Source organism: Candida dubliniensis, chromosome R (assembly GCF_000026945.1).
Source record: "Candida dubliniensis CD36 chromosome R, complete sequence".
Lineage (NCBI taxonomy): Eukaryota > Fungi > Ascomycota > Pichiomycetes > Serinales > Debaryomycetaceae > Candida > Candida dubliniensis.
In genome coordinates, this window is record NC_012867.1 from 672,827 (window position 1) to 696,833 (window position 24,007).

The 24,007-nt window shown below is 35.5% G+C and overlaps 16 protein-coding genes across 16 annotated transcripts; 6 read left to right on the forward strand and 10 right to left on the reverse strand. All coding sequences in view use genetic code 12, as the record gives it.

Moving 5' to 3' along the window:
* Positions 1-56: 56 nt before the first annotated feature.
* Positions 57-1,085, reverse strand: CD36_28080 (GTP cyclohydrolase, putative; the record flags this gene model as incomplete). The annotated part of the gene is made up of 1 exon (XM_002421817.1): positions 57-1,085. The coding sequence occupies one exon, from the start codon at positions 1,083-1,085 to the stop codon at positions 57-59; it is 1,029 nt and encodes a 342-aa protein (XP_002421862.1).
* Positions 1,086-2,766: 1,681 nt separating this feature from the next.
* CD36_28090 (conserved hypothetical protein) lies at positions 2,767-3,267 on the reverse strand (the record flags this gene model as incomplete). The annotated part of the gene is made up of 1 exon (XM_002421818.1): positions 2,767-3,267. One exon carries the CDS (start codon positions 3,265-3,267, stop codon positions 2,767-2,769), a length of 501 nt encoding a protein of 166 aa, XP_002421863.1.
* A 225-nt stretch (positions 3,268-3,492) lies between these two features.
* Positions 3,493-4,104, reverse strand: CD36_28100 (mitochondrial FAD-linked sulfhydryl oxidase, putative; the record flags this gene model as incomplete). Its single annotated transcript, XM_002421819.1, has 2 exons — positions 3,493-3,943; positions 4,007-4,104. 2 exons carry the CDS (start codon positions 4,102-4,104, stop codon positions 3,493-3,495), a joined length of 549 nt encoding a protein of 182 aa, XP_002421864.1.
* A 309-nt stretch (positions 4,105-4,413) lies between these two features.
* On the reverse strand, positions 4,414-5,196 carry CD36_28110 (conserved hypothetical protein; the record flags this gene model as incomplete). The annotated part of the gene is made up of 1 exon (XM_002421820.1): positions 4,414-5,196. One exon carries the CDS (start codon positions 5,194-5,196, stop codon positions 4,414-4,416), a length of 783 nt encoding a protein of 260 aa, XP_002421865.1.
* A 536-nt stretch (positions 5,197-5,732) lies between these two features.
* CD36_28120 (60S ribosomal protein L28) lies at positions 5,733-6,536 on the reverse strand (the record flags this gene model as incomplete). Its single annotated transcript, XM_002421821.1, has 2 exons — positions 5,733-6,133; positions 6,488-6,536. 2 exons carry the CDS (start codon positions 6,534-6,536, stop codon positions 5,733-5,735), a joined length of 450 nt encoding a protein of 149 aa, XP_002421866.1.
* A 323-nt stretch (positions 6,537-6,859) lies between these two features.
* CD36_28130 (glucose transporter of the major facilitator superfamily, putative) lies at positions 6,860-8,341 on the reverse strand (the record flags this gene model as incomplete). Its single annotated transcript, XM_002421822.1, has 1 exon — positions 6,860-8,341. One exon carries the CDS (start codon positions 8,339-8,341, stop codon positions 6,860-6,862), a length of 1,482 nt encoding a protein of 493 aa, XP_002421867.1.
* Positions 8,342-8,690: 349 nt separating this feature from the next.
* Positions 8,691-10,475, reverse strand: CD36_28150 (transcriptional regulatory protein, putative; the record flags this gene model as incomplete). Its single annotated transcript, XM_002421823.1, has 2 exons — positions 8,691-10,298; positions 10,401-10,475. 2 exons carry the CDS (start codon positions 10,473-10,475, stop codon positions 8,691-8,693), a joined length of 1,683 nt encoding a protein of 560 aa, XP_002421868.1.
* Positions 10,476-11,373: 898 nt separating this feature from the next.
* Positions 11,374-12,486, forward strand: CD36_28170 (amino acyl-tRNA synthetase complex component, putative; the record flags this gene model as incomplete). Its single annotated transcript, XM_002421824.1, has 1 exon — positions 11,374-12,486. One exon carries the CDS (start codon positions 11,374-11,376, stop codon positions 12,484-12,486), a length of 1,113 nt encoding a protein of 370 aa, XP_002421869.1.
* Positions 12,487-12,745: 259 nt separating this feature from the next.
* CD36_28180 (RNA-binding protein required for meiotic cell division, putative) lies at positions 12,746-13,927 on the forward strand (the record flags this gene model as incomplete). The annotated part of the gene is made up of 1 exon (XM_002421825.1): positions 12,746-13,927. One exon carries the CDS (start codon positions 12,746-12,748, stop codon positions 13,925-13,927), a length of 1,182 nt encoding a protein of 393 aa, XP_002421870.1.
* A 23-nt stretch (positions 13,928-13,950) lies between these two features.
* CD36_28190 (conserved hypothetical protein) lies at positions 13,951-14,526 on the reverse strand (the record flags this gene model as incomplete). The annotated part of the gene is made up of 1 exon (XM_002421826.1): positions 13,951-14,526. One exon carries the CDS (start codon positions 14,524-14,526, stop codon positions 13,951-13,953), a length of 576 nt encoding a protein of 191 aa, XP_002421871.1.
* A 273-nt stretch (positions 14,527-14,799) lies between these two features.
* On the reverse strand, positions 14,800-15,305 carry CD36_28200 (calmodulin-like myosin light chain, putative; the record flags this gene model as incomplete). The annotated part of the gene is made up of 2 exons (XM_002421827.1): positions 14,800-15,228; positions 15,303-15,305. The coding sequence occupies 2 exons, from the start codon at positions 15,303-15,305 to the stop codon at positions 14,800-14,802; spliced, it is 432 nt and encodes a 143-aa protein (XP_002421872.1).
* A 615-nt stretch (positions 15,306-15,920) lies between these two features.
* On the forward strand, positions 15,921-19,142 carry CD36_28220 (structural maintenance of chromosomes protein, putative; the record flags this gene model as incomplete). The annotated part of the gene is made up of 1 exon (XM_002421828.1): positions 15,921-19,142. The coding sequence occupies one exon, from the start codon at positions 15,921-15,923 to the stop codon at positions 19,140-19,142; it is 3,222 nt and encodes a 1,073-aa protein (XP_002421873.1).
* Positions 19,143-19,376: 234 nt separating this feature from the next.
* On the forward strand, positions 19,377-20,906 carry CD36_28230 (glutamyl-tRNA synthetase, mitochondrial, putative; the record flags this gene model as incomplete). The annotated part of the gene is made up of 1 exon (XM_002421829.1): positions 19,377-20,906. One exon carries the CDS (start codon positions 19,377-19,379, stop codon positions 20,904-20,906), a length of 1,530 nt encoding a protein of 509 aa, XP_002421874.1.
* Positions 20,907-21,146: 240 nt separating this feature from the next.
* Positions 21,147-22,112, forward strand: CD36_28240 (conserved hypothetical protein; the record flags this gene model as incomplete). The annotated part of the gene is made up of 1 exon (XM_002421830.1): positions 21,147-22,112. The coding sequence occupies one exon, from the start codon at positions 21,147-21,149 to the stop codon at positions 22,110-22,112; it is 966 nt and encodes a 321-aa protein (XP_002421875.1).
* A 422-nt stretch (positions 22,113-22,534) lies between these two features.
* On the forward strand, positions 22,535-22,969 carry CD36_28250 (late endosomal protein involved in late endosome to vacuole trafficking, putative; the record flags this gene model as incomplete). The annotated part of the gene is made up of 1 exon (XM_002421831.1): positions 22,535-22,969. One exon carries the CDS (start codon positions 22,535-22,537, stop codon positions 22,967-22,969), a length of 435 nt encoding a protein of 144 aa, XP_002421876.1.
* Positions 22,970-23,156: 187 nt separating this feature from the next.
* Positions 23,157-23,957, reverse strand: CD36_28260 (endosomal SNARE protein related to mammalian syntaxin 8, putative; the record flags this gene model as incomplete). The annotated part of the gene is made up of 1 exon (XM_002421832.1): positions 23,157-23,957. The coding sequence occupies one exon, from the start codon at positions 23,955-23,957 to the stop codon at positions 23,157-23,159; it is 801 nt and encodes a 266-aa protein (XP_002421877.1).
* Positions 23,958-24,007: the final 50 nt, after the last annotated feature.

Genomic DNA, 24,007 nt, shown 5'->3' on the forward strand with positions numbered 1-24,007 from the left:
TTAAATCTCTCGTCAACTCCATAACAATGTCATAGTTTTTATAGGTTATTTTGAACTTAGATTTTGATGGGCTTTTCTAACAAATGTCCCATTCTTTCAATTTTGGTGCTCAAATACCCTTCTATTTCTTTACTTCTGATACCATTCTTACCATCTTTCCCCCAACTTAAGGGCACCATTGGGACTCTTTCCAACACTTTAACTTCCTGGTGTTTTCCTTCGACAGCAACAATCTTGTCTGGGTTGTTAGTTAACAATTTAATTTCTACTAGACCCAAATCAACCAAAATAGCTGTAGCCAAAGAAAAGTTCCGCCCATCAGCTGGATGTCTCAAAATCAAATTGGCTTCCACTGTATCGGCACCAAGATCTTGTAAGTTATACGCCTTTAATTTTTCACCCAAACCAATACCTCTACCTTCTTGTCTCAAATATACCATGCACCCATGGCCCGCTTCCCCCATTATTCTTCCAGCCTCGTCAAACTGTTCACCACAATCACATCGTGCACTCCATGCAGTTTCACCAGTATAGCATTCACTATGTATCCTGACTAAAGTTGGGTCTGTGTATGTCAAACTGTCAATTATCAAATTACCTTCTTTATCAAACTTCAATTCGTCAGTTCCATCAGAATCAGCAATAGTTCTTCCAGGAGTCAATCTCCCGATGTAAGCACCTCTGGTCATCCTGTCTTGTTGTGTTTCCCCAGGGTAATGTTTAAACAATGAACGGGATCGAATGTCCTCTCCAAACACAATTGCCAAGTGTTCTTTGTTGTCAATATTGTTTTCATACAAGTGTAGGAAAATATCTGGTCCCTGTGTTGTTGGGATACGTGCTCTAGCTAAACATTTAACATGCGGTAAGCTGTCAGGCAAGCCACTTTTGTTACGCATAGATTGTGTTATAGCTGGTGGGGGTTGTGGTGTGGTAACTGGCAAACTATTTGTTGATGGTTTCGGTGTGACCATGGGGATTCTGTTAACATCCAAATCTGGAGATGTGGAAAGTGTCGGTGGAGTGCGTATTCCCTGGCTGTTAGTGCTTGCAGCAGATGGCTGTGGATGTTTTATTGATGTCATTTGAATTAGCAAAATTAATTAACTAGTGGGTTCAAGTAAATTATGTATTTTGTATATTGTTCTTTTCTAACAATCTGAGTATCGTCAATTTCCAAAGCTTATAAAAGTGTATAATAAAAGCTTAGCAGTGATAAATAAATAAATAAATAAATCAAAAAAAAAAAACAAGAATACAAACACGAGGTTAAATCAATGGTAATTTATATAATTGTTGAATAATTTAGAATGGAGTTTAATTTTCTCTATGTGAGAATGCATTTCTTTTTTTTTTTCTCCTTTTCACCTTTTCTTTCATGTGTCCACACCACAAATTAAGGCGATCGCATAATTTACATTTCCGGTATTTTTTCAGTGGGGGGGGGACAGTTTTACAACACACATGATTTAGAAACATATTGCTTCAAACAAAAAGATTAAATATGCCGCTTTGTGGAACGGTGATCTACAAAGAATGCTACATCGGTGTTATAATCCAAAATGTTGAATTTAATAAAATCTCTAGATCAGCAAGAGAGGTGAATTATCTACAGTGTTAATGCATTAAGCACTCTTGGCTTCGGGTAGGTTTCTTTTTCGGGTTTAACAGACAAAAAACAAATATTGTGCACCTCACTAGAATCTGGATGACAATCTCACTCTAAAATTGAATATCGGGCATCATGTTAACACTATCATTTGTGACTGATCTTTATTGGAAAATGAACTTGAAATAGTACTATGACTAGTATTATGATTTCCATTTTTCCAGAGTTAGTAATCCGAACTCTGGAGAATACTAACTTATCACACCTGCAGATTATTTTTGTTTAGTGGTAGCTGTCAAGTTTAGTAATCCTACATGACACAAACCAACAAATTAGTAATCTCATTACCAATTCTCCTTATTAACAAACAATAAGTTAAATTTGAACTGAAAGAAATAGAGAACGGAACCGTTGAGAATAAACCATCTCTTTTTTTACCATCCATGTAACTGCTGCTTACATCTTTAGAAGTTGAGTAATAGCCTCTTTTATTGCTGTTTTTGAACGCCAATCAATTTTGATTAGCAAGATTCGTACATTCTTCAATCTCATGTAAAACCGTTGCTAGTCTACTTTTTCTGTTTTCTACATTGTTTTTGTTATTTCTATTGTTAACACACCTAAATGAAAAAGATTTAAACTACAATCACAGGGAGGGTTGCAATGAAATTTGTTATCTTTTTTTTTTTAGCTCTTGCATTTCTATTGTGTTGTACCTTATGAATCGGCTGTTGCACGGATGGGTTTTTCAGCCAATTACAAACTTCTCTTCTTCAGATAGATTATGTGGCAACTGAAGCAACATCCAATGAAAATTAAATACCAATGTGCAACCACTTAATTTGCAGTTGAATTTCAAACCAACAAGAATATAATAACAACATACTACATTTGCACAAAACAAAGAATTTACCCCTACTTTCAGATGAAACTTGTCTTAGTACAGCCCTTGATGACACAGTTGAATTTAATTTCTTTATGTGTTCAAAAAGTAGCAACTACATAGAGCATTAGTTCTGTTCCCTTATTGGATCAACATTGCGGCAACATGTTCGGAAATAACAACGTTTTGTGATTTATATTTTGTCAACACATAACAACAACTATTTGACCTACCAATTAGATACCTCTGCCTTCACCCCCCAGTTGTCGCCTTTTCAAATATGTTTTAACCATTCAACTAAATCTTGTTCAGTAAAAGTCTCTAAATTTGGTACATACTTCCCACTGGGCAATTGATGTTTTAAAACGACAATGCTAGGTATTTTGGGTCCCACGACGTAATCTAGCATTAATTCTCTTCCACCTTCAGAATCGGCTAAAATATTTACAAGGTAAACTGGCTCCGTATTGGGATATTTGGACTTGTCACTTAAGACATCAAACGAAGCTTGTGTAACTTTGTTGTTCTCTTCGGTAGCAAAGGTAAAATTCAATAACAAAGGTGGCTTCACAGAGAGGTATGTGTATAATTCTTGCTTATTGGTGATATAGGTATCAATGATTCTATTCTGGGTGGTGAATTGCGAGGCTGGAGGGGGATAAACCAACCGTTGTGATTGTGCAGCTTCCTTCCACGACTTGAACCATTGCGTCAACGAAAAACTTCTAATGTGTTTATTACGTTCAATGTGTCTTGCCAATTGTCTGCTGAACATCTTTGCTAATGATATGGTCGAGTCTTAAAAAACAGATACTGTTGAATAAAGTTGCTATTTCTCATTTTCTATTTGTAGTCTTTTTTTTTTTTTCTTTCTAGGTTCGTTATCTATTTTGCTGTTGCTGTAAAAAAAATCTATTTACACTTTGCCACTGACCTGACCTGACCTGACCTGACTCTATATACAAGCTTTACTTCTATGGGATATGGGACAAGTACTTCTTTACTCTTCATTATCCCACCCATCCTTCCATCTTTTTTTCCATAGATCACAATTGAATTGGGGTTTATTTAGTTTTTTGTTAACTTCATTATGTGCCTCACAAAGCCATCTCCCTAATTCCTCTTGATTTCCTGTTTTCGGTTCATTCTTGGTGATATATTTTTGGAAATCTTCAGCACAGAACCAGCAGGGATAAAACCCGGAAAATAAGTTGATAAACAGTTTCATATCTTGTTGTTGTTTCGTGGTAGGGGTCTCTGGATATGTGGCTGCTATTGAATGCAATAATGTCCATGATGATTTACCCAACTCAGTGACATCCGGAGGCTCATCTTGAGGATACGACTCGAGTTCTGGTTTGTTCTCTTTCTTCGATTCATGAAGTACTGGTGATTTCTTAATTTTACCACTTGCGAATTGGAAATCCAATAAGGAGTTACATGTACGGCATCTAATTGAATGGTGTTAGTAAACAATATTCCTTCAGTAAAATACCCAGAAAATAACTACTTACGGTTTCCCATCTTTGTCATAAACAATCTTACGTCCAGTGACACCAACTTCTGGTTTACCACCAGACTCGGTTTTTTCTTTAGTCTCTGTAGTTGACATTGGTTTCAGCTTTACAAATAAGAAAGATATGTTAGGGTCGGTGAAAAAAAAAAGCAGGTTTAGAAATAACTCAGAGAAATACAAAATTCAAGGTGCGAAGTATTGGGTTACAAATTCCATGGTACCAAAGTGTTTATGAAAGCATATCTACTACTTCAAAATACAAAAAGTAAAATTTTTCTATTTGCTTAGGATATAAATTTCTAATCTAGACATGTGAATAGTTTTTTCTATAAATACTATGTAATTGTAGCTAATGATTCTTCTTTGTTGTCATGATTCTAGTTAGGATCCGTTCACAAAAACACTTCAGGACTCTTGTGCTTTCAACTGTTTAATCAACTCATCTCTCTTTTCTAATAAGGCATCACACAACTCTCCAATTTCACTAGTTTTGATTGCTTGTCTTGCGGTATAAAACTGATCTAAATTATGTTTCAATCCAAATTGCAATTCGTATTCCCAAGCTGTTTGAATCATTTCATACTTGTCGATATCCTTAACGTATCTGGCTTCCAAATTTCTAATTTCTTCATAGTCCAACCACAATTCCAACATTTCTTTGGAAAATTCTTCGTTATAAGGTTTAATCAACTCGCTGAGATAATTAATGGTGGCCAATTCTCTACGATGTTTCTCAGCTTTGGTGATTCCAGCATATGGCGTGATGTCCCCTACCAAACATTCAGCTATATCGTGGACAATGGCAATTTTGACACACTTATTCGAATCTACTTCTTTTGGAACTAACATTGATATTACACCCATACGATACATGTGATCAGCTATACTCTCAGTTGCTTCTGCAGGTATGCCATGATCCAACCAACCAGTTCTTTTTTGATACTTCAATGATCTAATGATCTGCAAAAATGCAAACATGTAATTAACTGGTTGGGTACCAGGGGTAAGTAAATCCTTGATGTGTTTAGGCAAGGCATCTTGTGGTTGCCAAACATTCTCACTCAAATCTTTAATGGAGTTCATAATTCGGGTGCTATGATGAAATGATCTTGGACTTTGTCTTGTCGGTCCAATATGAGCCTTGATGAAATTATCTAATATATTTCTTTTCCTAAGAAAACTTATCATTGAAATAAAATGGTATCCAAAAAAAGTAAAAAAAAAATTTACTGGCAAGACTGTGGGAATCTTTGGAAATCAAAACAAACAAGCAAAAACTCAAGCGACACAAAAAGAGGAAAAAAAATTGTAAAACATATAAAGCCCAAAACAAAAACCAATTAGTGTTGGGAGTAGTAATGAGCTTGGTCTATCAGAATAATCATATGTATTTATATGTAAATACCAGATTGCAACCTCGATAATGGGAGAACGTTGGTTCCTATAGTTACCGTTTTTTTTTTTGTTCTTACAAGATTAATTTACAACCAGGTTCCTATACTTTGTAAACATATCGACTGGCAGTATCTGCAGGACAGTTCAATCACATGTACTCATCTCAACTAAAATACATACTCTAATAATAACTACAAGTCCTTTAAAAAGACGAAATTAAACACACTTCATTAAAACTATGAGTTCTTTATATTAAATATACAGTTTTGATATATTTTGATTCTCTTTGAATGTGGTGCACATAAAAAGATATTCTACCCCTTTAAAACTTAAGCAACTAATTCAACAACACCACCAACAGCTCTGATTTTTTCTTCAGCTAATTTAGAAACAAATCTGGCTTTGACAATGACTGGAACTTCTGGTAATCTACCTTTACCCAAAACTTTACCGTAACCGTGAGCCAAGGTGTCGATGACTGGAGCAGCAGAAGCTGATGATTTGCTCAAGTATTCGTCTTTCTTTTCAGAATCAACTAAAGTCCACAATTTGTCCAAGTTGATTTCTGGTCTCCAAAAGTGGTTTTGTTGTTTGTGGAAGTATCTCATACCAACTTTACCAAAGTAACCTGGATGGTATTTATCCAAGTTAGTTCTGTGATGATGTTGACCACCAGCTTTACCTCTACCACCCGGGTGCTTTCTGTGTTTACCAATTCTACCCTTACCGGCTAAAAAAAAAACATAAGTTAGTAATTTGTTCATTCGATTTGATTTGACTTCAAAGAGTATGTTGGACACATTAATGGTGTTGTGTTCTGTAGACATAAAACTCTATTATTCTGAGAAATAATTCATATGTTGTGGGTTTTCAAACTATTTACATTCATTCCTTTAAGAACCCAATCTAGGAAGCAATGACCCTGAATCTGTTGTGTTTTATTTATTCTGATGTTCACTTTAAAAAAGTTTTCCATTCATTATTCATTCTTATTGAATTTTTCGACGTTTTCTCTGAATCTCCATATGTCCTTCAATGTTCAATACTCTTTAATCTTGTAAAACTTAAGTGAAATTGTACATACCAGAAACATTACCTCTGTGTTTTCTGGTTTTAGTTAATCTAGTAGGCATTGTTGGTTATTACTAGTTGATTATGGTGGAAAACTCAAAAGGAATGAGAAATTTTTCTAATTCTGATTATCTTTTGTCAAGCGTGCGAAAAAGCGAGAGTGTATTGAGAGAGCAAACACAGTAGCTCTACAGAGTTTGTGTGTGTGTGTGCTCACACTATGAACGACTACAAATTATTTTTTTTTTTTCATTCTCATTCTCATACAGTTCTAATATGCAGTATTTTTATGAGTTGATTTTTTCCCAAACAAAGTACACTACTGATCATTAGGGCTTTAGCCCTAACGTAACTTTGGATACACAAAACACAATCAAATATATCCTCAACTCCAGACTTCTTGGTACGAATGCTTACCTTTTGTCTCAGGAACCTTAGTTTTGATAAACCATACACTAACACAACACATTACAGTGAAAATAAAGTAGACTGAGCCGCCTAACCACTCTTTTAAGACTGGGAAAGTATAACCAACAATAAATGTAGCAATCCAATTCATACTAGTCCCCCAACTTTGCGCCAGCGCCTTGGCAATTGGTTGGGTCACTTCTCCAACAAGTAGAAATGGAATTGGACCCATTCCAATTGCAAAAAAAGTAATATAGGTAAATGTTCCGGCAATAGATAACACAGAACTTGTCCAAATAATACCCAAACCCATTAATACCGTTGCAATCCCTAAAAATGAAACTGATAACAACAATAAAGGCTTTCTGCCCAACTTATCAACTATAGTTGCTGAAATAAATGTAACAATAACATTCACTAACGATATCAAACAATTTATAATTATGGAATGATTGGGGAAAATGGAAACCAAAACCGATACACCATAGAAAATAATCGAATTTATCCCATCAAATTGTTGCAAGACCAAAATACCAGTGGATGCAATCAAAGAATTTCTGTACTCAGGCAATGAAACATAGTCTACAACTGTTACCAAGTTTTTGTTTGAACTGCCACCGGCAGTAGCACCACTGCTACTATGTTCACTTCCGTTACCTTCTTCAAGCAACGTATCGCTTTCAGGCGTTGTGCCTCGGCCCTGCAGTTTCCAGCTATTGACTTCATCGGTGGCTACAGAATAGCTCCCTCCTCTTAAGCCATGTAAAATAGTGAATGCTTGGGTGGTGTTGCCCTGGTTGGCCAACCAAACTGGTGATTCGTTCAAATAGCTTGATACAACAATAACGTTAGCAATAGCAATGAATGATGCCATAAAAAGTAGCCATCTCCAATCATTATCATTAGACCATTTTAATGATAATAATTGTGTAAATAAAATCCCAATATTGATACTGAATTGGTTCATTGACCCCAATAATCCTTTTGTTTCAATTGGAGAAACCTCGTTTATATAGATAGAAGTAATAACCAAGGCTGACCCGGCACCCAACCCGCAAATAAATCTGCCAAGCAACAAGCTTGCATAGGTATTGCTTAAACCATTAATGAACGAGCCAATAATATAAAGTAAACAATGCAATAGACTGGTTTTCTTTCTACCATATTTGTCTGCTAAATGACCAACATAAAATGATCCAAATAATCCCCCAATTGAAAAAATAGAAGTAGCCAATCCAATTTGATCTGGTGTCATGGGAATACATTGTTTAAATCCATTACGTCCAAAAAAAGAATCTTCATATGGGACAGCACCAGGCTGTGATCGCTTACATGATAGTACCAATTCTGGGGAATTCAATTCTGCCATATGATAACCAAATTGTAAAGATCCCAAACATATAACTGATACACTTGAAATCAAGTTCAATGTCAATCCACTTGGTATAGAGATTGTCATGGTTGCAATGGTAGTTAGTTAGCTAAACAAATGTGTGTGTGTGCTTTCCCTTACCCCCTAGAATGTTTTGTTTCTTAGTTGTCTTTTTTTTTTTTGGTGTGCAATTGCTTTATCGGTTGTGTTGATATTGTAATTCGTCTTTTTTGTGTCATTCTGCGTGGTGGAGATCTCTGGTTACTGCTACAAGTATAGACAGTTAAAATTGATGGGTTCTTTTATTATACATAATTATAAAGATACAATAAAGCCCTTTTAAAAAGATGAATCAATTAAAAAATGCAAGTATAGTATGGCTCGTTAGCACACTTTGTTTTTCTTTTGTTGTTGTTGTTGTCGTTTTCAGCTGTCATTATAGTATTGGCAAAAAGTTTCCTACAATCATCATGGGGATACCAAAGACATCTCTTTTCAAGGTCCACATGCACCCGGTTCTTATTTTTACATTAGGGTTTGGCGTCAATAAGGTACATTCTGTCATGGTTGCCCCCAAGAAATCACCAAACGCAATCCTGGAAAATACTTGGAAATACTGCAAAACTGACTTATCGTCTAGTAGTTCAACAATGAATTTTCTTTTATCTTTCCCAATCAACTCCTCTTTGGGCCAGCCAGTCAATACACAAAATTCATTTCCCACATATGCTACTTCCCCGGTTCTTCTCCATACAATTGTTGGTGTGCCACTAATTTTTATATAATTATCATAGGTTAGCAATGTTCTCTGAAAACACTGTTCCATAAATATCAAGTCGTGTTCTTTCAATGAATTTGTGCATGCAATAAATGAGGGTCTATATGTGGCCATTGATTCGGCCATTTTCACTAACATTGGCTTTGTGAATCTTTTCCTTAGATATGCAATCAACGAGTGATACCCTGGGGTGTAGGAGAACGGTTTCTTCACTTTTTCGTATATTTCCTCTGGTTCTTTGAATAGTTGGCCATCTTTACCATTGTTAGAATTGCTTTCATGTGATATGCTCATGGCAAAGGATAGTGTCAGTTTGGAATTACGTTCCACGTAAACCGCTGGATCGTTGTTTTTCATATTTTCAATTGCTGTTAAAACGTCGGGAAATACTACCATTTTGCCCGACTCGGTGTCACCCAAAAAATATTGATTAATTGTTTCGTCACACTTGGGATACCTTGCATCTTCATAAAGTTTGGTCTGACTTGTATTTAAAGGTGACGGCGTACTGTGTTTGGTGTGATTGTTAAAAGATGTCACCTGACGCTGATCGTTAGAAGCCAATTGGATTGATGGCGGTGGTGCATTAGTATCAGTTGTAGGCATATTATGCGGTGATAATGCTGGTGAAAAGTTATGCGAGTTAGGTGTGCCTTCATTTGATGTTGTGTGGTGACCAAAATTCTCCTGAAGAATGTTTGATAATGTAGAATACTCCAAGTCAGCTGCTGTTGACAAGAAATTTGTTCGTCTTTTCTGATTAGGGTTTGCTGATGGTTGGTAGTGTTGGTTATGGAGTTCCGGGAAATATTCTGGGACTGTTTGCATCAATTCGGGCGAGGTTGCACTATGCTGAAACAATGTTGCCAGATAGGTCTTGTGATTAGGGGAATAATTAGAAGCCACCTGAGGTGAATACAGAGGCTGTCTTTGTGGAACTGTGCTTGGAGTATATGCTGGAACTTGAGACTGAGTAGGTGCACTTGTCGAAAATGGCAGTTCTTGTACAGGTGGCATGGGTAGCAGTAAAGTCGACTGCATCGGTGTTACGCCATTACTGTCCAAATGATCGCTACTATTTATGCTGTGGCTAGACATCAAAGAAGAATTGGGTACGTCTTCAAGATACTTCTTTCTCTTTCGGGGTGCATCTTCACATGTCGAACCTAATCCTCTTTGAATGCATCGCTGACATGGACGTCCCGGGTCACATGTCATATGTGCCTTGTGACAATGATTGCATGCTCTGGATGTTTTCTTACGTTTCTGTAAATAAGTAAAAAAACAAAAAACTATTGTTAGTATGGTTGGTTTGGCAGAAGTGGTGATGCGCTTCAGAAAGCGCTTGTGTATAATCTTATGACATACTGGTTTGGGTTTATCATTAACGTTATTGGTATTGGTTAAAGTGGTATTTGTTATGTTTTCCTGTTCAATATTCATTATTTTAATAAAGACCGTTGCCCATCTATATCGAAAATAGTATGTTTTCGAATTTTGATTATCAATGGACAATCTTGGATTCAGATTTGTTTTCTCAATACTCTTAATCTACATACATTTTATTATTTTTTTTTCTTCCTTCCCTTTTTCCCTCTCGTTCCCATTTCGGGCTTGATTTTGTAATCACTTCTTTTTCCACACCCGCTACTGTTGTGGGTGTACAAGAAAAGTAAAGAAAAAAAAAAGGTTGTGAAGCTTAAACTCTATGGGTTATACCATAGACCGAAAACCCTAAAATTTCTCTTTGTTTAATTTAAAGTTAATATATGTAGCAAAAACAGATGCTTAGTTTTGGAATAAGTGATGCCAAGCATGGTTGTGCAATTATCCTACATAATTTATAGGTTTTACAGTACATTGTCACACTTGATACTTCAATAACTAGCTAGTCTTCAGATTGAAAACTCATCAAGATGTCAGATAACGAACTTTTTGGTGTATTATAAATAGTTAGTGTGGTCTTTTGATTCAGGATCAATGGATCACCGAGGATCAATTTTGAAAGAAATTTGCAAACAAACGAGTATAAAAAAAGAAAATATACCACCTAAAATCCACTTTTAATGTAAAATATTACACATATCCACTTCAGCAAACAAAGCTACAGCGTTTTAGAATCTATTAGGCATTATGTCTTTTATCTTAGCAAGACTTAAAACCATATCAAGTTCCATCTCTCAAGATTTGATCACGTGACAAACAGTAGTGTTAATCTCATCAAAAGATATTGTGACTAAAATTTTTTCTCCTACTCTTTGGTTTCCTTGAAACTTCATAATCCATCCGAAAAGAAGAATTTTTCAAAACGAATTTCAATTTCAAAGGACCATATACAACCATGTCAGATTTGATTGCAAAATTTTCAAAGATTTCTTTAGCTGATATTTCAAAATCAGACTCTTCTAAGTTTCCAGAGTTATCAGCAGAACAAAAAGCATTGGCCTCACAATTCGAGACATTGGCCAAGAGATTAGACGAACCCGAATCATTGATTGCTTTAAATGATTCATTAAGAACAAAAACTTTTATTGTTGGTAACATTCCAAGTCATTCAGATTTAGTGGTTTTTGAAAAAGTGTTCTCTTTGGCTTCTCAATGGACCAGCAAAAATGATATTGCAAAATATAGACACATTCTCAGATGGGTCGATTTAGTTCAAAATACATTAGTCAGTGTCCCTGAACCAATCAAGATTGATTACGACATTGACATCCCGAGAGAAGTTAAGGAGAAAAAGAAACCGGCAAAGGAAGCTGAAAAGTCTGCCACCCCAGAGCCAAAGGCTAAAGCAACACCAGACGCTGCTCAAGGACAAAGAAAGGAATTAACCGAAGAGGAAAAGAAAGCAAAAGCAGCAGCCAAAGAGGCCAAGAAAGCTGCTAAAGCCAAAGCAAATGCTGAAAAAAACAAACAACCACAACAAGCCGCTGTTGCCACCCCGCCAAACCCATCCATGATCGACTTTAGAGTTGGTTTTATTGAAAAAGCCGAAAAACATCCAAATGCTGATTCATTGTACATGTCAACTATTGATATGGGAGATGCCGAAGGACCTAGAATTGTATGTTCAGGTTTAGTGAAATACATTCCAATTGAAGAAATGCAAAAGAGATATGTTGTCGTAGTGGCAAATTTGAAACCAGTCACCATGAGAGGAGTCAAATCTTGTGCCATGGTGTTATGTGCTTCTGATGCCGAAAAAGTTGAATTCGTTAACCCACCAGCAGGTTCCAAACCTGGTGATAAAATCTTCTTTGAAGGATACAACGGAACACCAGAGAAACAGTTGAACCCAAAGAAGAAGATTTGGGAAGCAGTCCAACCACACTTTTCTACTAATGAAAATTACGAGGTTACCTATACTGAAGAAGGAAAAGAACCAAAGAGATTGGTTAATGAAAAGGGTGAGTTATGTAAGAACTCCAGTATTGTTAAAGCTGATGTCAAATAGATGTGTATATATGTACATGTATAGAGGTACCAGAAGAATAACCAACGTATTAATGTGACAAATAGAGATATATACGAACCAAACTATTGCAAAGGTGTTCATAGACTATTACTTTTTGCAGAATTGTAATTGGGCAGGTTAATGGATATATAATCTTCATCACTTGATTGTAGCAACAAAAAAAAAAAAATTAAATTAAAAATGAAACAATTTGTCACTCTAATTACTGATTTTTGAAGACTACCCTTACCACCTCAAGATGCAAGTTAAAAATAAAGTCAAATTGAAAGACAAGAATGTTGCAATAACCTTGGTTCCAGAAGATTCTGAGGATTTATGGTACTTGTACAACTTACTCAAGAAGGGAGACACTGTGCAATTAGTTACTCACCGGAATGTCAAGAAGGGAAACCAAGCTCAAATCACAAAGGGGAAGAGCAAAATGGAAAAGATCGTGGTTAGATTGAAGTTGCTAGTAGAAGACATAGACTACATTGCCTCTGATCAAACAATGAGGATTAATGGTAAATCTTTGGTGCAACAGGAATATATCCCTTTAAACAGTTTCCACACTGCTGAGGTAGAATTGAATAAAGAATTGACTATTTTGAAAGATAATTGGGATGAATATGATATGACGCTATTGAATGAGCTATGCTCTATTGAGAATAAAGCTGATATAGGTGCAGTTGTTTTCCAAGAAGGTGTAGCACATATTTGTTATGTGGCTGATTCGATGACAGTTCTAAAAGCAAAAGTTGAAAAGTCTATCCCACGAAAAAATAACGAATACGGTACTAGAGATTTGGAAAAGGCAATGAATTCATTTTTCAATATGATCATATCGAGCATGACTAGACATTTTGATTTTGAAAAATTGAAAGTTGTTATATTAGCATCACCCGGGTTTTTAGCGAAAACCTTATATGACCGATTGATACAGGAGTGCTTAAACTTGCAAAATTCAGGGAAAGAAAGCAAAGTCTATTCCAGTATATTGAAAAACAAGGGTAAATTTTTAATAGCACATGCATCCACAGGTTATTTGCAAGGTCTAGAGGAGGTGTTGAATGATCCTCAAACAAAGAAGAGATTAGCAGACACTAAATTCTTGGAGGAACTGGAGGCATTACAGCGTTTCCAAAGAGCTTTGAATGATGACGATGGAAGAGCGTGGTATGGGTTGGACGAAATCACCAAGGCATTAAATATGGATGCAGTGAGGTATCTTATGGTGTCTGATGCGTTGTTTAGAAGCGATGATATTGAAGAGAGAAGACATTACATTGATCTTACTGAGCAAGCTAAAAACTTGGGTGCCAAAGTGTACATCTTTTCAAGTCTACATGAATCTGGTGAACAATTGAATCAGTTAACAGGTATTGCTGCTTTGTTGAAATATCCGGTTCCAGATCTTGATGAAAGTGATGAAGAAGACTAGATGCAAGGAAATGTACCTCTTTTTTATACTAATTTTTGTTGTGTATATCTATCTAAATACCAGACTCTGCCTTTTCTGGCGTGAATTAAATAATCCTGTATTAAACCAAGCGTCAAACCTAGGGCAGTCCCTTTAAATATCATTTTTCTGGTTTGCATAGAACTCAACTTGTTGTATTTTGCATAAAATGTTGATGTGAGGAATGCCGCTGTTGTAGTGTTTAAAAAATCTATTGTATTTCCTCTACTAATGTCTAGTAAATATTCCAAACCAAAAAACCCACCAACAGCTGCACCATATTTGAAGCTGGTCGCAATTGCCTTCTTTACCCCAGCCACAATCATGACATAATTCTTCTTTTTATGATAGAAATACCACCCTCCCACGGTTTTCGGCATTCGATGTGCATTTTCAGTCAAGTATCTGAGGGATGATATCTTTACTCCATCGTAAAACCCAATCATACCCCCGATTAGGCCACTTGTAGTCACCAACGCTTCAAGTCTTTTCCTAGGAACCAAATGAAATCTCTCATTGCGCCTCACATCTGTATCCAGGCTATCTATGCTATTAGCTGTTATTGTTATGCTTTCACTCATTAGAATGTATATGTCAAATCAAGTGTCATCATAATTGGTGCAAAATAATAATAAATTTTTTTTTGTTCTGTTAATTGTCGTCCCTCTCTTTCTCTCTTTCTCATTGGTAAATATATTACTCCTCAAAAGTAAGTTATTAGATACTACAAAAGAATATAATAAACGGTATCCAATTTAAACAAAACTATATGACAACTATAAATTGCAAAAATCTTGTAGTATATATATATATATATATCTTAATGATTAATTGTAGGTTATTTTTTTTTTTACCTATTGGTCTAAAATTGATTTGACAAATTCAACATAATCCACATTTCCATCTGAAGTTACATTGACCCCTTTTAATAACTCGTCAACTTCAGAGTCAGTCAACTTTTCACCTATTGAAGTTAAAATATATCTCAATTCTCCAACACCAATGTAACCAGTGTGATCTTTGTCAAATACTTGGAATCCCTTGATGTAATCTTCAGGTAAGCCCAAAGGTTTGAAACCGTCTGGTCTGTTGATGATTTCTTGGTAGGTTTCAAAATCAAATTCACTTCCCTTGATAGTCTTTTGTAAATCGGCTATTTCGGCCAAAGTTGGGTTTTGACCAACTGATCTTAATAAATCACCCAAATGCTCAACAGGAATTTTGCCGGTACCTTTCTTATCGAAAAGGGCAAATGCATCTCTGTAGGTCTTAGTATTTTGTGACTAAACAATTACAAAATGTCGAGTTAGTATACAGATTTGTTGCTAATCAAGTGATACTGGCTATGTGCACATACCATGGCTGTAGATAACTTGTTAATATGAAGCAAGAAGTTGACACTTTGGAATCAAAAAATTTCGTATGAAAGAGAAAAAATGTAAACAAACTACTGTTTTGAGATCAGTCAAAAAAAAAAAAACACATTTACCCTGCGCGATCTAAATCATTGTGAGTGTGCTACGTTTCAATAACACAACTATTACTATAGACCAATATAGAGTTGATAAGTTTAAACGCTCTTGGTTGTATTGTGTTGGTAATTTTTTGAATACATAACCATTTTGTGATAGAAGCAACCAGAACACACAGTCTTGTTCTTGTATCATCACGGTAACAGAAATCTTAATAGAGCAAGGACTGAATGAAGCCAGTTATATAGTTTCAATGGTGCAGCTGGTTGTGAGAGTAAGGTGCAACGATGGAAACATTTAACGGGTTTAACGAGTCCCCAAAAACGCGTCTGTTACTCTTTCGTGTGAACTTTTGTTATACGTTGTGAAAAGCTTTTATTTTGTATTTTTTTTTTTTCCCCTTCCCTTCTAGGCAGTCTATTTCACACCGACAACGCCAATCCGTTCAATTTACACACATAGACCATATTGATAGCATATTCAAAGGGTGGAAAGTTACAGCAATGTCGTTGGAAAGTAATGGCCCAGCTTCCAAAAGAAGAAAGGTTTTGGAACCATCGAAATTCAGGCCAGGATTTATTAGAAAAGTTAGAGTATGGAACTTCACTACATATTCATACACCGAATTCAATCTCTCCTCAACTTTGAATATGATCATTGGTCCCAATGGGAGTGGGAAGAGTACTTTGGTTGCATCAATATGCATTGGGCTTGCTGGTAGTATCAATTTAATCAAACGTAAAAACTTGAAATCGATGATTAAAACCGGTCAAGAAAAATCGTCTGTGGAGATTACAATTGAAAATTATGAAGGCCAATCACCTCTAGTGGTTAAAAGAGAGTTTACTGCCAAGGAATCAAATTGGACAGTTAACAACAAGCGGTCTACTGAAGCAAAAGTCAAGGATATAAGAGCCAAATTCAATATTCAACTTGACAACCTTTGTCATTTTTTGCCACAAGAAAGAGTAGCAGAATTTGCAGGGCTATCCCCAGAGAAATTGTTGATGGAAACAGAACGTACTCTTGGTGATGGTCATTTATTGGTGATGCACGAAGATTTGATTAGTAAGGATAATGAAAGTCAGCAATTGGGCAACAAGATCAAGGACATCGAAGGGAGACTAGCAAAATTACACGAAGATAGATCCAAATTGGAAGAAGAAGCACGGAAATTAGAGGAATACGATAAAAAGTCTCAAGAAGTTGATAACCATCGTCTTTTGATTCCTTATGCAAAGTACCAGGACTTGAAAAATCAAAGAACTCATCTTAAACGATTGAGAGACGAAGCCAAACACAAGCTTCGTACTTTCCAAGCAAATTTTAAACCATTGGAAAACGACATTACCAATGCTGAAAAGTCAATTAATGACGAATCAGAGAAATATTCAGAGCTAAAGAACTCCCTCAAACAAACTCTCAATGAAATAAACAAGCACAAGAACACACAAAAACAAGTTACCACTGAAATAAGTGAATTAAGAGCAAATTTAAAGTCATACCAAACAAGAGCGGAGCAGAAAAAGAAAGAACTACAAGAAATCAAGAAGGAGATAGCAGAATTACAGGAAAAACAGAAAGGTTTACCTCAAGTTGACCAAGAAGAGATCCAGAATTTGACTTCTGAGTTGACAAGTAAAAGACACGAGTTGAGGGATTTAGAGGAACAACTTCAAGAGGTGAACAGCCAAAGAAACGAAATAGGTAGAGAATTAACGCACTTGACGGAGCAGTTAAGGGGGGCTGAAAAGAGACTTCTGACTAAAGATAAATTGGATATGTTGGTGAGTGACTCTAGACAGAATGGGAGATCTTATAGACTTCGTGATGAAGCTTTCGAAGTGCACAAAAGATTACGAAATGAGCCTGAATATGAAGGGAGATATTTTGAGGCACCAGTAATATCATGTAATGTCCCTGACAGAAATTATGCTGCTGCTGCTGAAAAAATCATTGACAACAATACATTGTTTGCATTTACTGTCACTACACAGAGCGATTTTGATTTCCTTAGTAAGTTTTCGCAGCACACCAATACCAACACGCCTTTGAGATTGGTGAATTCAGTAGTTAGCTCAACACACGAGTACAACAAACAACAATTAAGAGAATTTGGGTTTGAAGGTTATTTGTCGGACTATATTGTTGGCCCCAAAGAAGTTTTATCAATGCTTTACAGCACCTCCAAAATTCACACAATCCCAGTCAGTAAACACCAATTATCTAGTGAGCAAGTAAGAAGATTAACCAATATTTCTGGTAATGACAGATTGCCATTTACAAAGTTTGTTGCAGGTGATACGTTATATAACATTCAAAGATCCAAGTATGGAACTCAACAGGCATTTTATATTACAGAGAAAATTGGCAGATCACAATATTTTGGAGTTCAAGGGTTGTCACAAGAAGCAAAAGATGCAATTAACGAAGAAATTTCCAAATTTAGGGAGAGGATCGAGCAAAAAAAGCGAGCCTATGAAGGACACAGAAACAGCATTGATAGTTTCAATGAACGTTTGACGGAAATTAAACATCACATGCAAGACATTAAGCGGAAACAGCAGGAATTACAAGAGGCGTCGAGACGTGCAGGACAGCTTCAAACAAAGATAGAGTTGAAAAAAGAAAGAGAACAGAAATTAGAGAAGGATTCCAAAAGAGATTATTCACTGAAAATCAGAATGTTTGAACAGAAAATTGATGAGAAATATTTAGCTTCTGGTCAAACATTTGCTTCTTTGTCCAATTGTGTTTTAGAACTTGCACATAAAGAAAATCAAATGAAGTTGAAAAAATTGGAAATTATTGGGTATAAAAATAAGAAGCTCACAGCTGAAAGTTTACTTGATGAATTAGGAGCAAGGCAGGAGAAGTTGAAGAATGACTACAACAGATACAAAAGAGAATATGATGAAATCAAGCAAAGTGAGGCATTTAAAGAAATAGAAAGACAAAACGAAGCTTATACAGACGAGGAACGTTCTAGACTTGCTGATTTGGCCCAAGTGTATGTTGAAAATGGCACATTCACAGAAGCTACGATCCGTCTGAAAATAGACTTGTTAGAGGACGAGTTGTCGCTTTTGACAACTGCTGATAGAGGATCAATAGATGCGTTAAAACAGAAATTACAGGATATACAGCTAGCAGAGACAAACTTGCCTTTGCTCCAAACGGAGAAGGAAAGATTGGATAATAGAATAAAAGGTATTCAAGAAGAATACGAAGGAGAGCTAACGCTGTTGGTTAACAAAATATCGTTGGCGTTTAATAAACGATTTACCAAAGTGGCTAGTGATGGAAGGGTTCAATTAGCCAAACTGGAACGGTTCAAAGATTGGAAATTGCAAATTCTTGTTAAATTCAGACAGGAATCAGAATTGAAAGTTTTAGATCATCAGTCTCAATCCGGAGGTGAGAGAGCAGTTTCAACAATTTTTTTCATTATGTCTTTACAAGGTTTAACCGATGCACCATTTAGAATTGTTGATGAAATCAACCAAGGTATGGATCCAAAGAACGAACAGATGGCACATCGTTACTTAGTCCACACTGCCTGTCAAAATAGCAAATCTCAGTATTTTTTGGTAACACCCAAATTGTTAACTGGTTTATACTACCATCCAGATATGGTAGTACATTGTATATTTACTGGGCCATATATCACTGATAATGAAGAGAAACGTGATAATAGTATTGGCTTGTTGGATTTTGCCGTATAGATATATATATATATATGTAGTCTTGTAAATGTAATAATACTAAGGTTATTCTCCACGATACTGTGTGGGTGCTACCAAAAGAACCAAAAACGAAACAGGTCGACTTGAAAGAGAATAAATTTTTCTTGTGGTTTTAGATTCTCCATGCTTGAAAAAAAAAAATATAGATCGTCTGTGTTTGATTGAAAAAACTCCTGCCTCTTTCATACCCACTCAGCAGGTCCAAATGCATATATGAAATTATCATTTCCCATAATCAGAAATTATTCCAAAGCAGGGTCTCTTTTAAAAGACTCGTTAGCAGAACTTGCAACTAACTCTTCACATCTATCAAGACAACCCAAATCTCCTGCAAGAACAAGATTTGCACCTTCACCAACAGGGTTTTTACATCTTGGATCTTTGAGAACGGCATTGTATAATTACTTGTTAGCGAAAAGCACAGGGGGAAAATTTATTTTACGAATTGAGGATACAGACAGAAACAGGTTAGTTCCAGGAGCAGAAGATAATATCATCCATACTTTAAAATGGTGTAACTTACAAATAGATGAAGGTCCAGTAGAAGGTGGGCCATATGGTCCATATAGACAATCAGACAGAAAGCATATATATCAAAAGTATGCCAATGAGATGCTATCTAAAGGGCTAGCATACAAATGTTATTGTTCAAAAGATCGATTATTGGAATTACGTGAATCTGCCCAAAGACTAAAACCACCAACGAATGTCACATATGACCGAAAATGCATTCTGGAAAAGGAGCACGAAGGATTACCGTATGTGATTAGGTTCAAGTCACCTAACAAATACCCACCATTTAAAGATTTATTGCACGGCGAATTAAATTTGCAACCCCAGTATAATGACAAGGATAGACGATTTGATGATTTTGTCATTGTCAAGAACGATGGCATGCCCACTTATCATTTTGCCAATGTTATTGATGACCATCTAATGAAAATCACTCATGTGGTTAGAGGAGAAGAATGGCTCCCGTCAACTCCAAAACACATTGCAATGTATCATGCCATGGGATGGGAGCCTCCTCAATACATTCATATTCCATTACTCACATCATTAAAAGATAAAAAATTATCTAAAAGAAGTGGAGACTTGAATATTTTGAAATTGAAAGATGAGGGCATCCTTCCAGAGGCATTAGTCAATTTTGTGGCATTGTTTGGGTGGTCACCAGTGAGAAACAACGGTGAGAAATTTAATGAAGTAATGGATTTATGTGACATTGTTGAATTGTTTTCAATTGACCAACTAACTAAGGGCAATGCAAAAGTAAATGACCTGAAGTTATACTATTTTAATAAACTTCATTTGGCTAAAAAATTGGAGAGTGCTGAAGGAATGGAAACTCTTGTTGAAGAGTATTATCCACACTTTAAACAGTTTAGTCATCAATCCAAGGATTATCTTTACAAGTTGTTAACATTCATGGGGCCAAATCTTACCAGTATTCATGAAATAGAAACTGACCATCAGTATCTTTTCCAAGAAATTGACTACAGTATGGTAAAAGTACCGAGCGAGCAAACAAAAGGTGTCTTAGAATACGTTTTGCTGCATGGCTATTATGATGCAGTTGATAAATTACCTCACCAAGGCATTCCAAAGAAGAATATTTTCATGAGTCTTCGGTATGCTTTGAGTGGTGGGAAATCCGGCTTGGCTATACCCCATTTTATAGAATTATTGGGTGAGGACGAATTTAACAGAAGATTGCAAAATTCCCTTAAGAGTCTCATGTAAATAGGTTAAAAGTGTTAATACAAAGAGCTTGTAAATAGTAAGTGTACCGACGTAAAGATATTGACAGTATTATGCTGCATCGAATGTCCTAGAAAAAAAAAAAAAAAAGACGTGACACGGGGCGAGAGATTAATTCCTCGCTATATATAGAGAGAATCCCGCATGAAATAATCTTTCGGTTTTCCCTATCGCCACATTTTATTTCACAACCAATTCTTATTCTGTTTAAGATAGTGAACAATGTCTAATAAAAAGGATCAAGATTCTCTCGGCATCGACAACAACAGTAACAACTCTACTAAGGATTCAGAAAAGTATACTGAGAGCATTGATAGAATCGTTTCCAATTTAGGTGCCTTAACACATTCAATTCTTGATGTGACCAAAGATGTGGGTAAAGATTTGAATGCAAAAGCAAAAAAATTATCTGAATCATGGTTTTCAAATGATTATGATGAAGATGAGGCAAGATTTTTTGAATATCCTTCATTTTATCAGAATAGAGGTTATTTGGAAGATGAAGTAAAATCGCACCCAATTTTTGGAGATTTGTGGAATGCTTTCCCATTTCTGCAGTTCGGTCAATTTTCTGGAAGTTTTAAAAGTGGGTCTACTCCCTTTGGCTATTATGCCTATCATGGCCCATCAATCAGAAACTATAATGAATGTTTGACTAAAAATGGAAAATCAGTTTGGGATGACCAAGGGTATTGGAGATGCCTCTTTCCAAATAGCGAGGTTCCTGTCGAACTTTTGAATTTTAAAAAGAAATATTTAAAGGATGAAATATTAACCAAGGAAGATTTTATGAGCGCAATGAGAAAGAATTCTGCATTAGATAGTTTCCAAGGTGATGGTATGGTAGATTTGAAAGAGCATGGCAGGTTCTTTGACTCTTATGACAAGTATTTGAACTGGAAGAACGAGCAATATAATCAAAGAGTCAAAGAGAGAGAAGCAAAATGGAAACAATTATCTCTTGATAAAGGAGACAATTTTGCTACAAATTCTTCTTCTTTCAGTACATCAATTAAATCAGATATGTACACTGACTCAGAAACAAACGAGGTAAGGTTCACAAAGGTGAAAACTGAATGTGATGCAGACGGTAATTGTACTGTGACAAGAATTACAAAACTGAAACCAGTTGGATCCTCTGTGTGGACCAATGAGGAAGAAAATGTTGAACATGTCAAAAAACTGTAAATAATGAAATGTTTCTCCAGTCAGATGTCTTATGTATATAGTTAATCATATTTAAGTAATCCAACTTATTAATAATTCTAAGTTTGTTAGCAGCCAAACACACATGTTAACCTCTTATTGATCTCAAATCATAACCCACACTTTACAAAGCAAAAAATATCAACAGACAAAAAAAAAAAGACAAAAGTAGAAACCAAAAAAAAGCGAGAGAAAAGCACTCTTTTACAAATACTACTAACAGATTAACCTCTACAACCACCACTACATCGTTTCAAACCAATATAACTATTTTTCAGTTTCTTGATAAAATTCATTTGAATAAAGAATTGCAATATTATTGTCAATTTATTTTTGTATTTTGAAATTCAAACAGATTGTTTCCCGCATAATATAGATCAAACCTTTACTGATACAAAACTGCAATGAATCCGTTGAATAAAATTATATTTTTATCGGCATTTTTGGCATCAGGCTTTTTGCTGATATTATTATCATGTGCATTATACAATAACTACCATACACTCTGGGTAATATTAATTTTCCTCCTAGCTCCATTACCAAATTTAATAGCAAATTCCATTGAGCTGGCACGAGATTATAATTTCTTAACTTTCAATGATTATGGTAATAGTAATAATTCAACACAATCTCCATTACAAGAGTTTGGTAAATATATAACTGGATTTTTAATTGTTAGTGGTATAGCTTTACCATTGACTTTCTATCATTGTGGATTAATTGAATTGGGAGCAACCATTATGAGTATAATTGGTGGTCTCATTGTATACAGCGACATTATTATTTTTATTTGGTTCTTTAATACCGAAGAAGAAGAACACGATGATTTCAATTTCTGATCGTCAAAAGAAAATACAAATAGACAAATATCAGGAAAGGTGGGCACTATTACGAGCAGTTTCATTTCTGTATGCTTTCTAATTATTCTAAACTAAACTTACAAAAAAAAAAAAAGAAGAAAATCTATGAATATATACAATTATATAAATAATGATGTATAAAAAGCGTGTTTGAATGCGAGTTCTTCTAGTTAAGTACCACTAATAATAATATCAATATAACTGTTAACGTACAAATAGTGACTAAACTACCGTTTTCTCTCATCAAAGTTCTAAAGTGCCTTAACCGTGTACTTGCAGTATGCAAACGACCCAAAGACAGATCCACACCTTGTTCTAAATCATTCAAGATAATCAACTGATCATCAAGCTCCTGGTTAATGTCTTGGCCCATCATATGCTGACGTGATATCAGCTGGTGCAAAACATCTAGATCCTGATCTTGTCTCATCAATGTCTGTTGATGTTGAGCAAACATTTGATGATCGGTTATATCTTCATGTGCAGCTGAGCTGTCCTCGTCTGGATCGTCTTTGTATGGTTGAAATGTCTGTCTAGTTCCCATTAGTTCACTAGCATCGTTATCATCAGGCGTATCTCTAAATCTAACGGACTTTTGAACTGGATTAGGCTCTGTGCCATTTTGACTGCTAGTTGGACGTTTGTACACGTATTTATATTCCGATATATCAATATTAGAGTCTTTCGATAGTTCCTCAAACATTTTCGTGTATTGATTAACCAAATTCATAAACTCATCCAATATCCCGTTTTTCTCTAGATCATCAAGATACTCATTCATATCTTGCTCGATAAAGGTAAAATACTGTCGTGTTTTCAGTATCAAACTAATCATTTCAAAATTATCATTTTTCGAAGGTGTCAAATCCAAATCGTATATGTTGCTTCTCTCTTCTTGCAAATTACTTATCTCATCTAGGTTGAATTTGATTTTAGAAATAGTAAGTTTAATGTCTTTTACAGTCATGATAGTTGAACTGTGTGTATAGAATAACCAATTAATTGATAAGGGCAAAT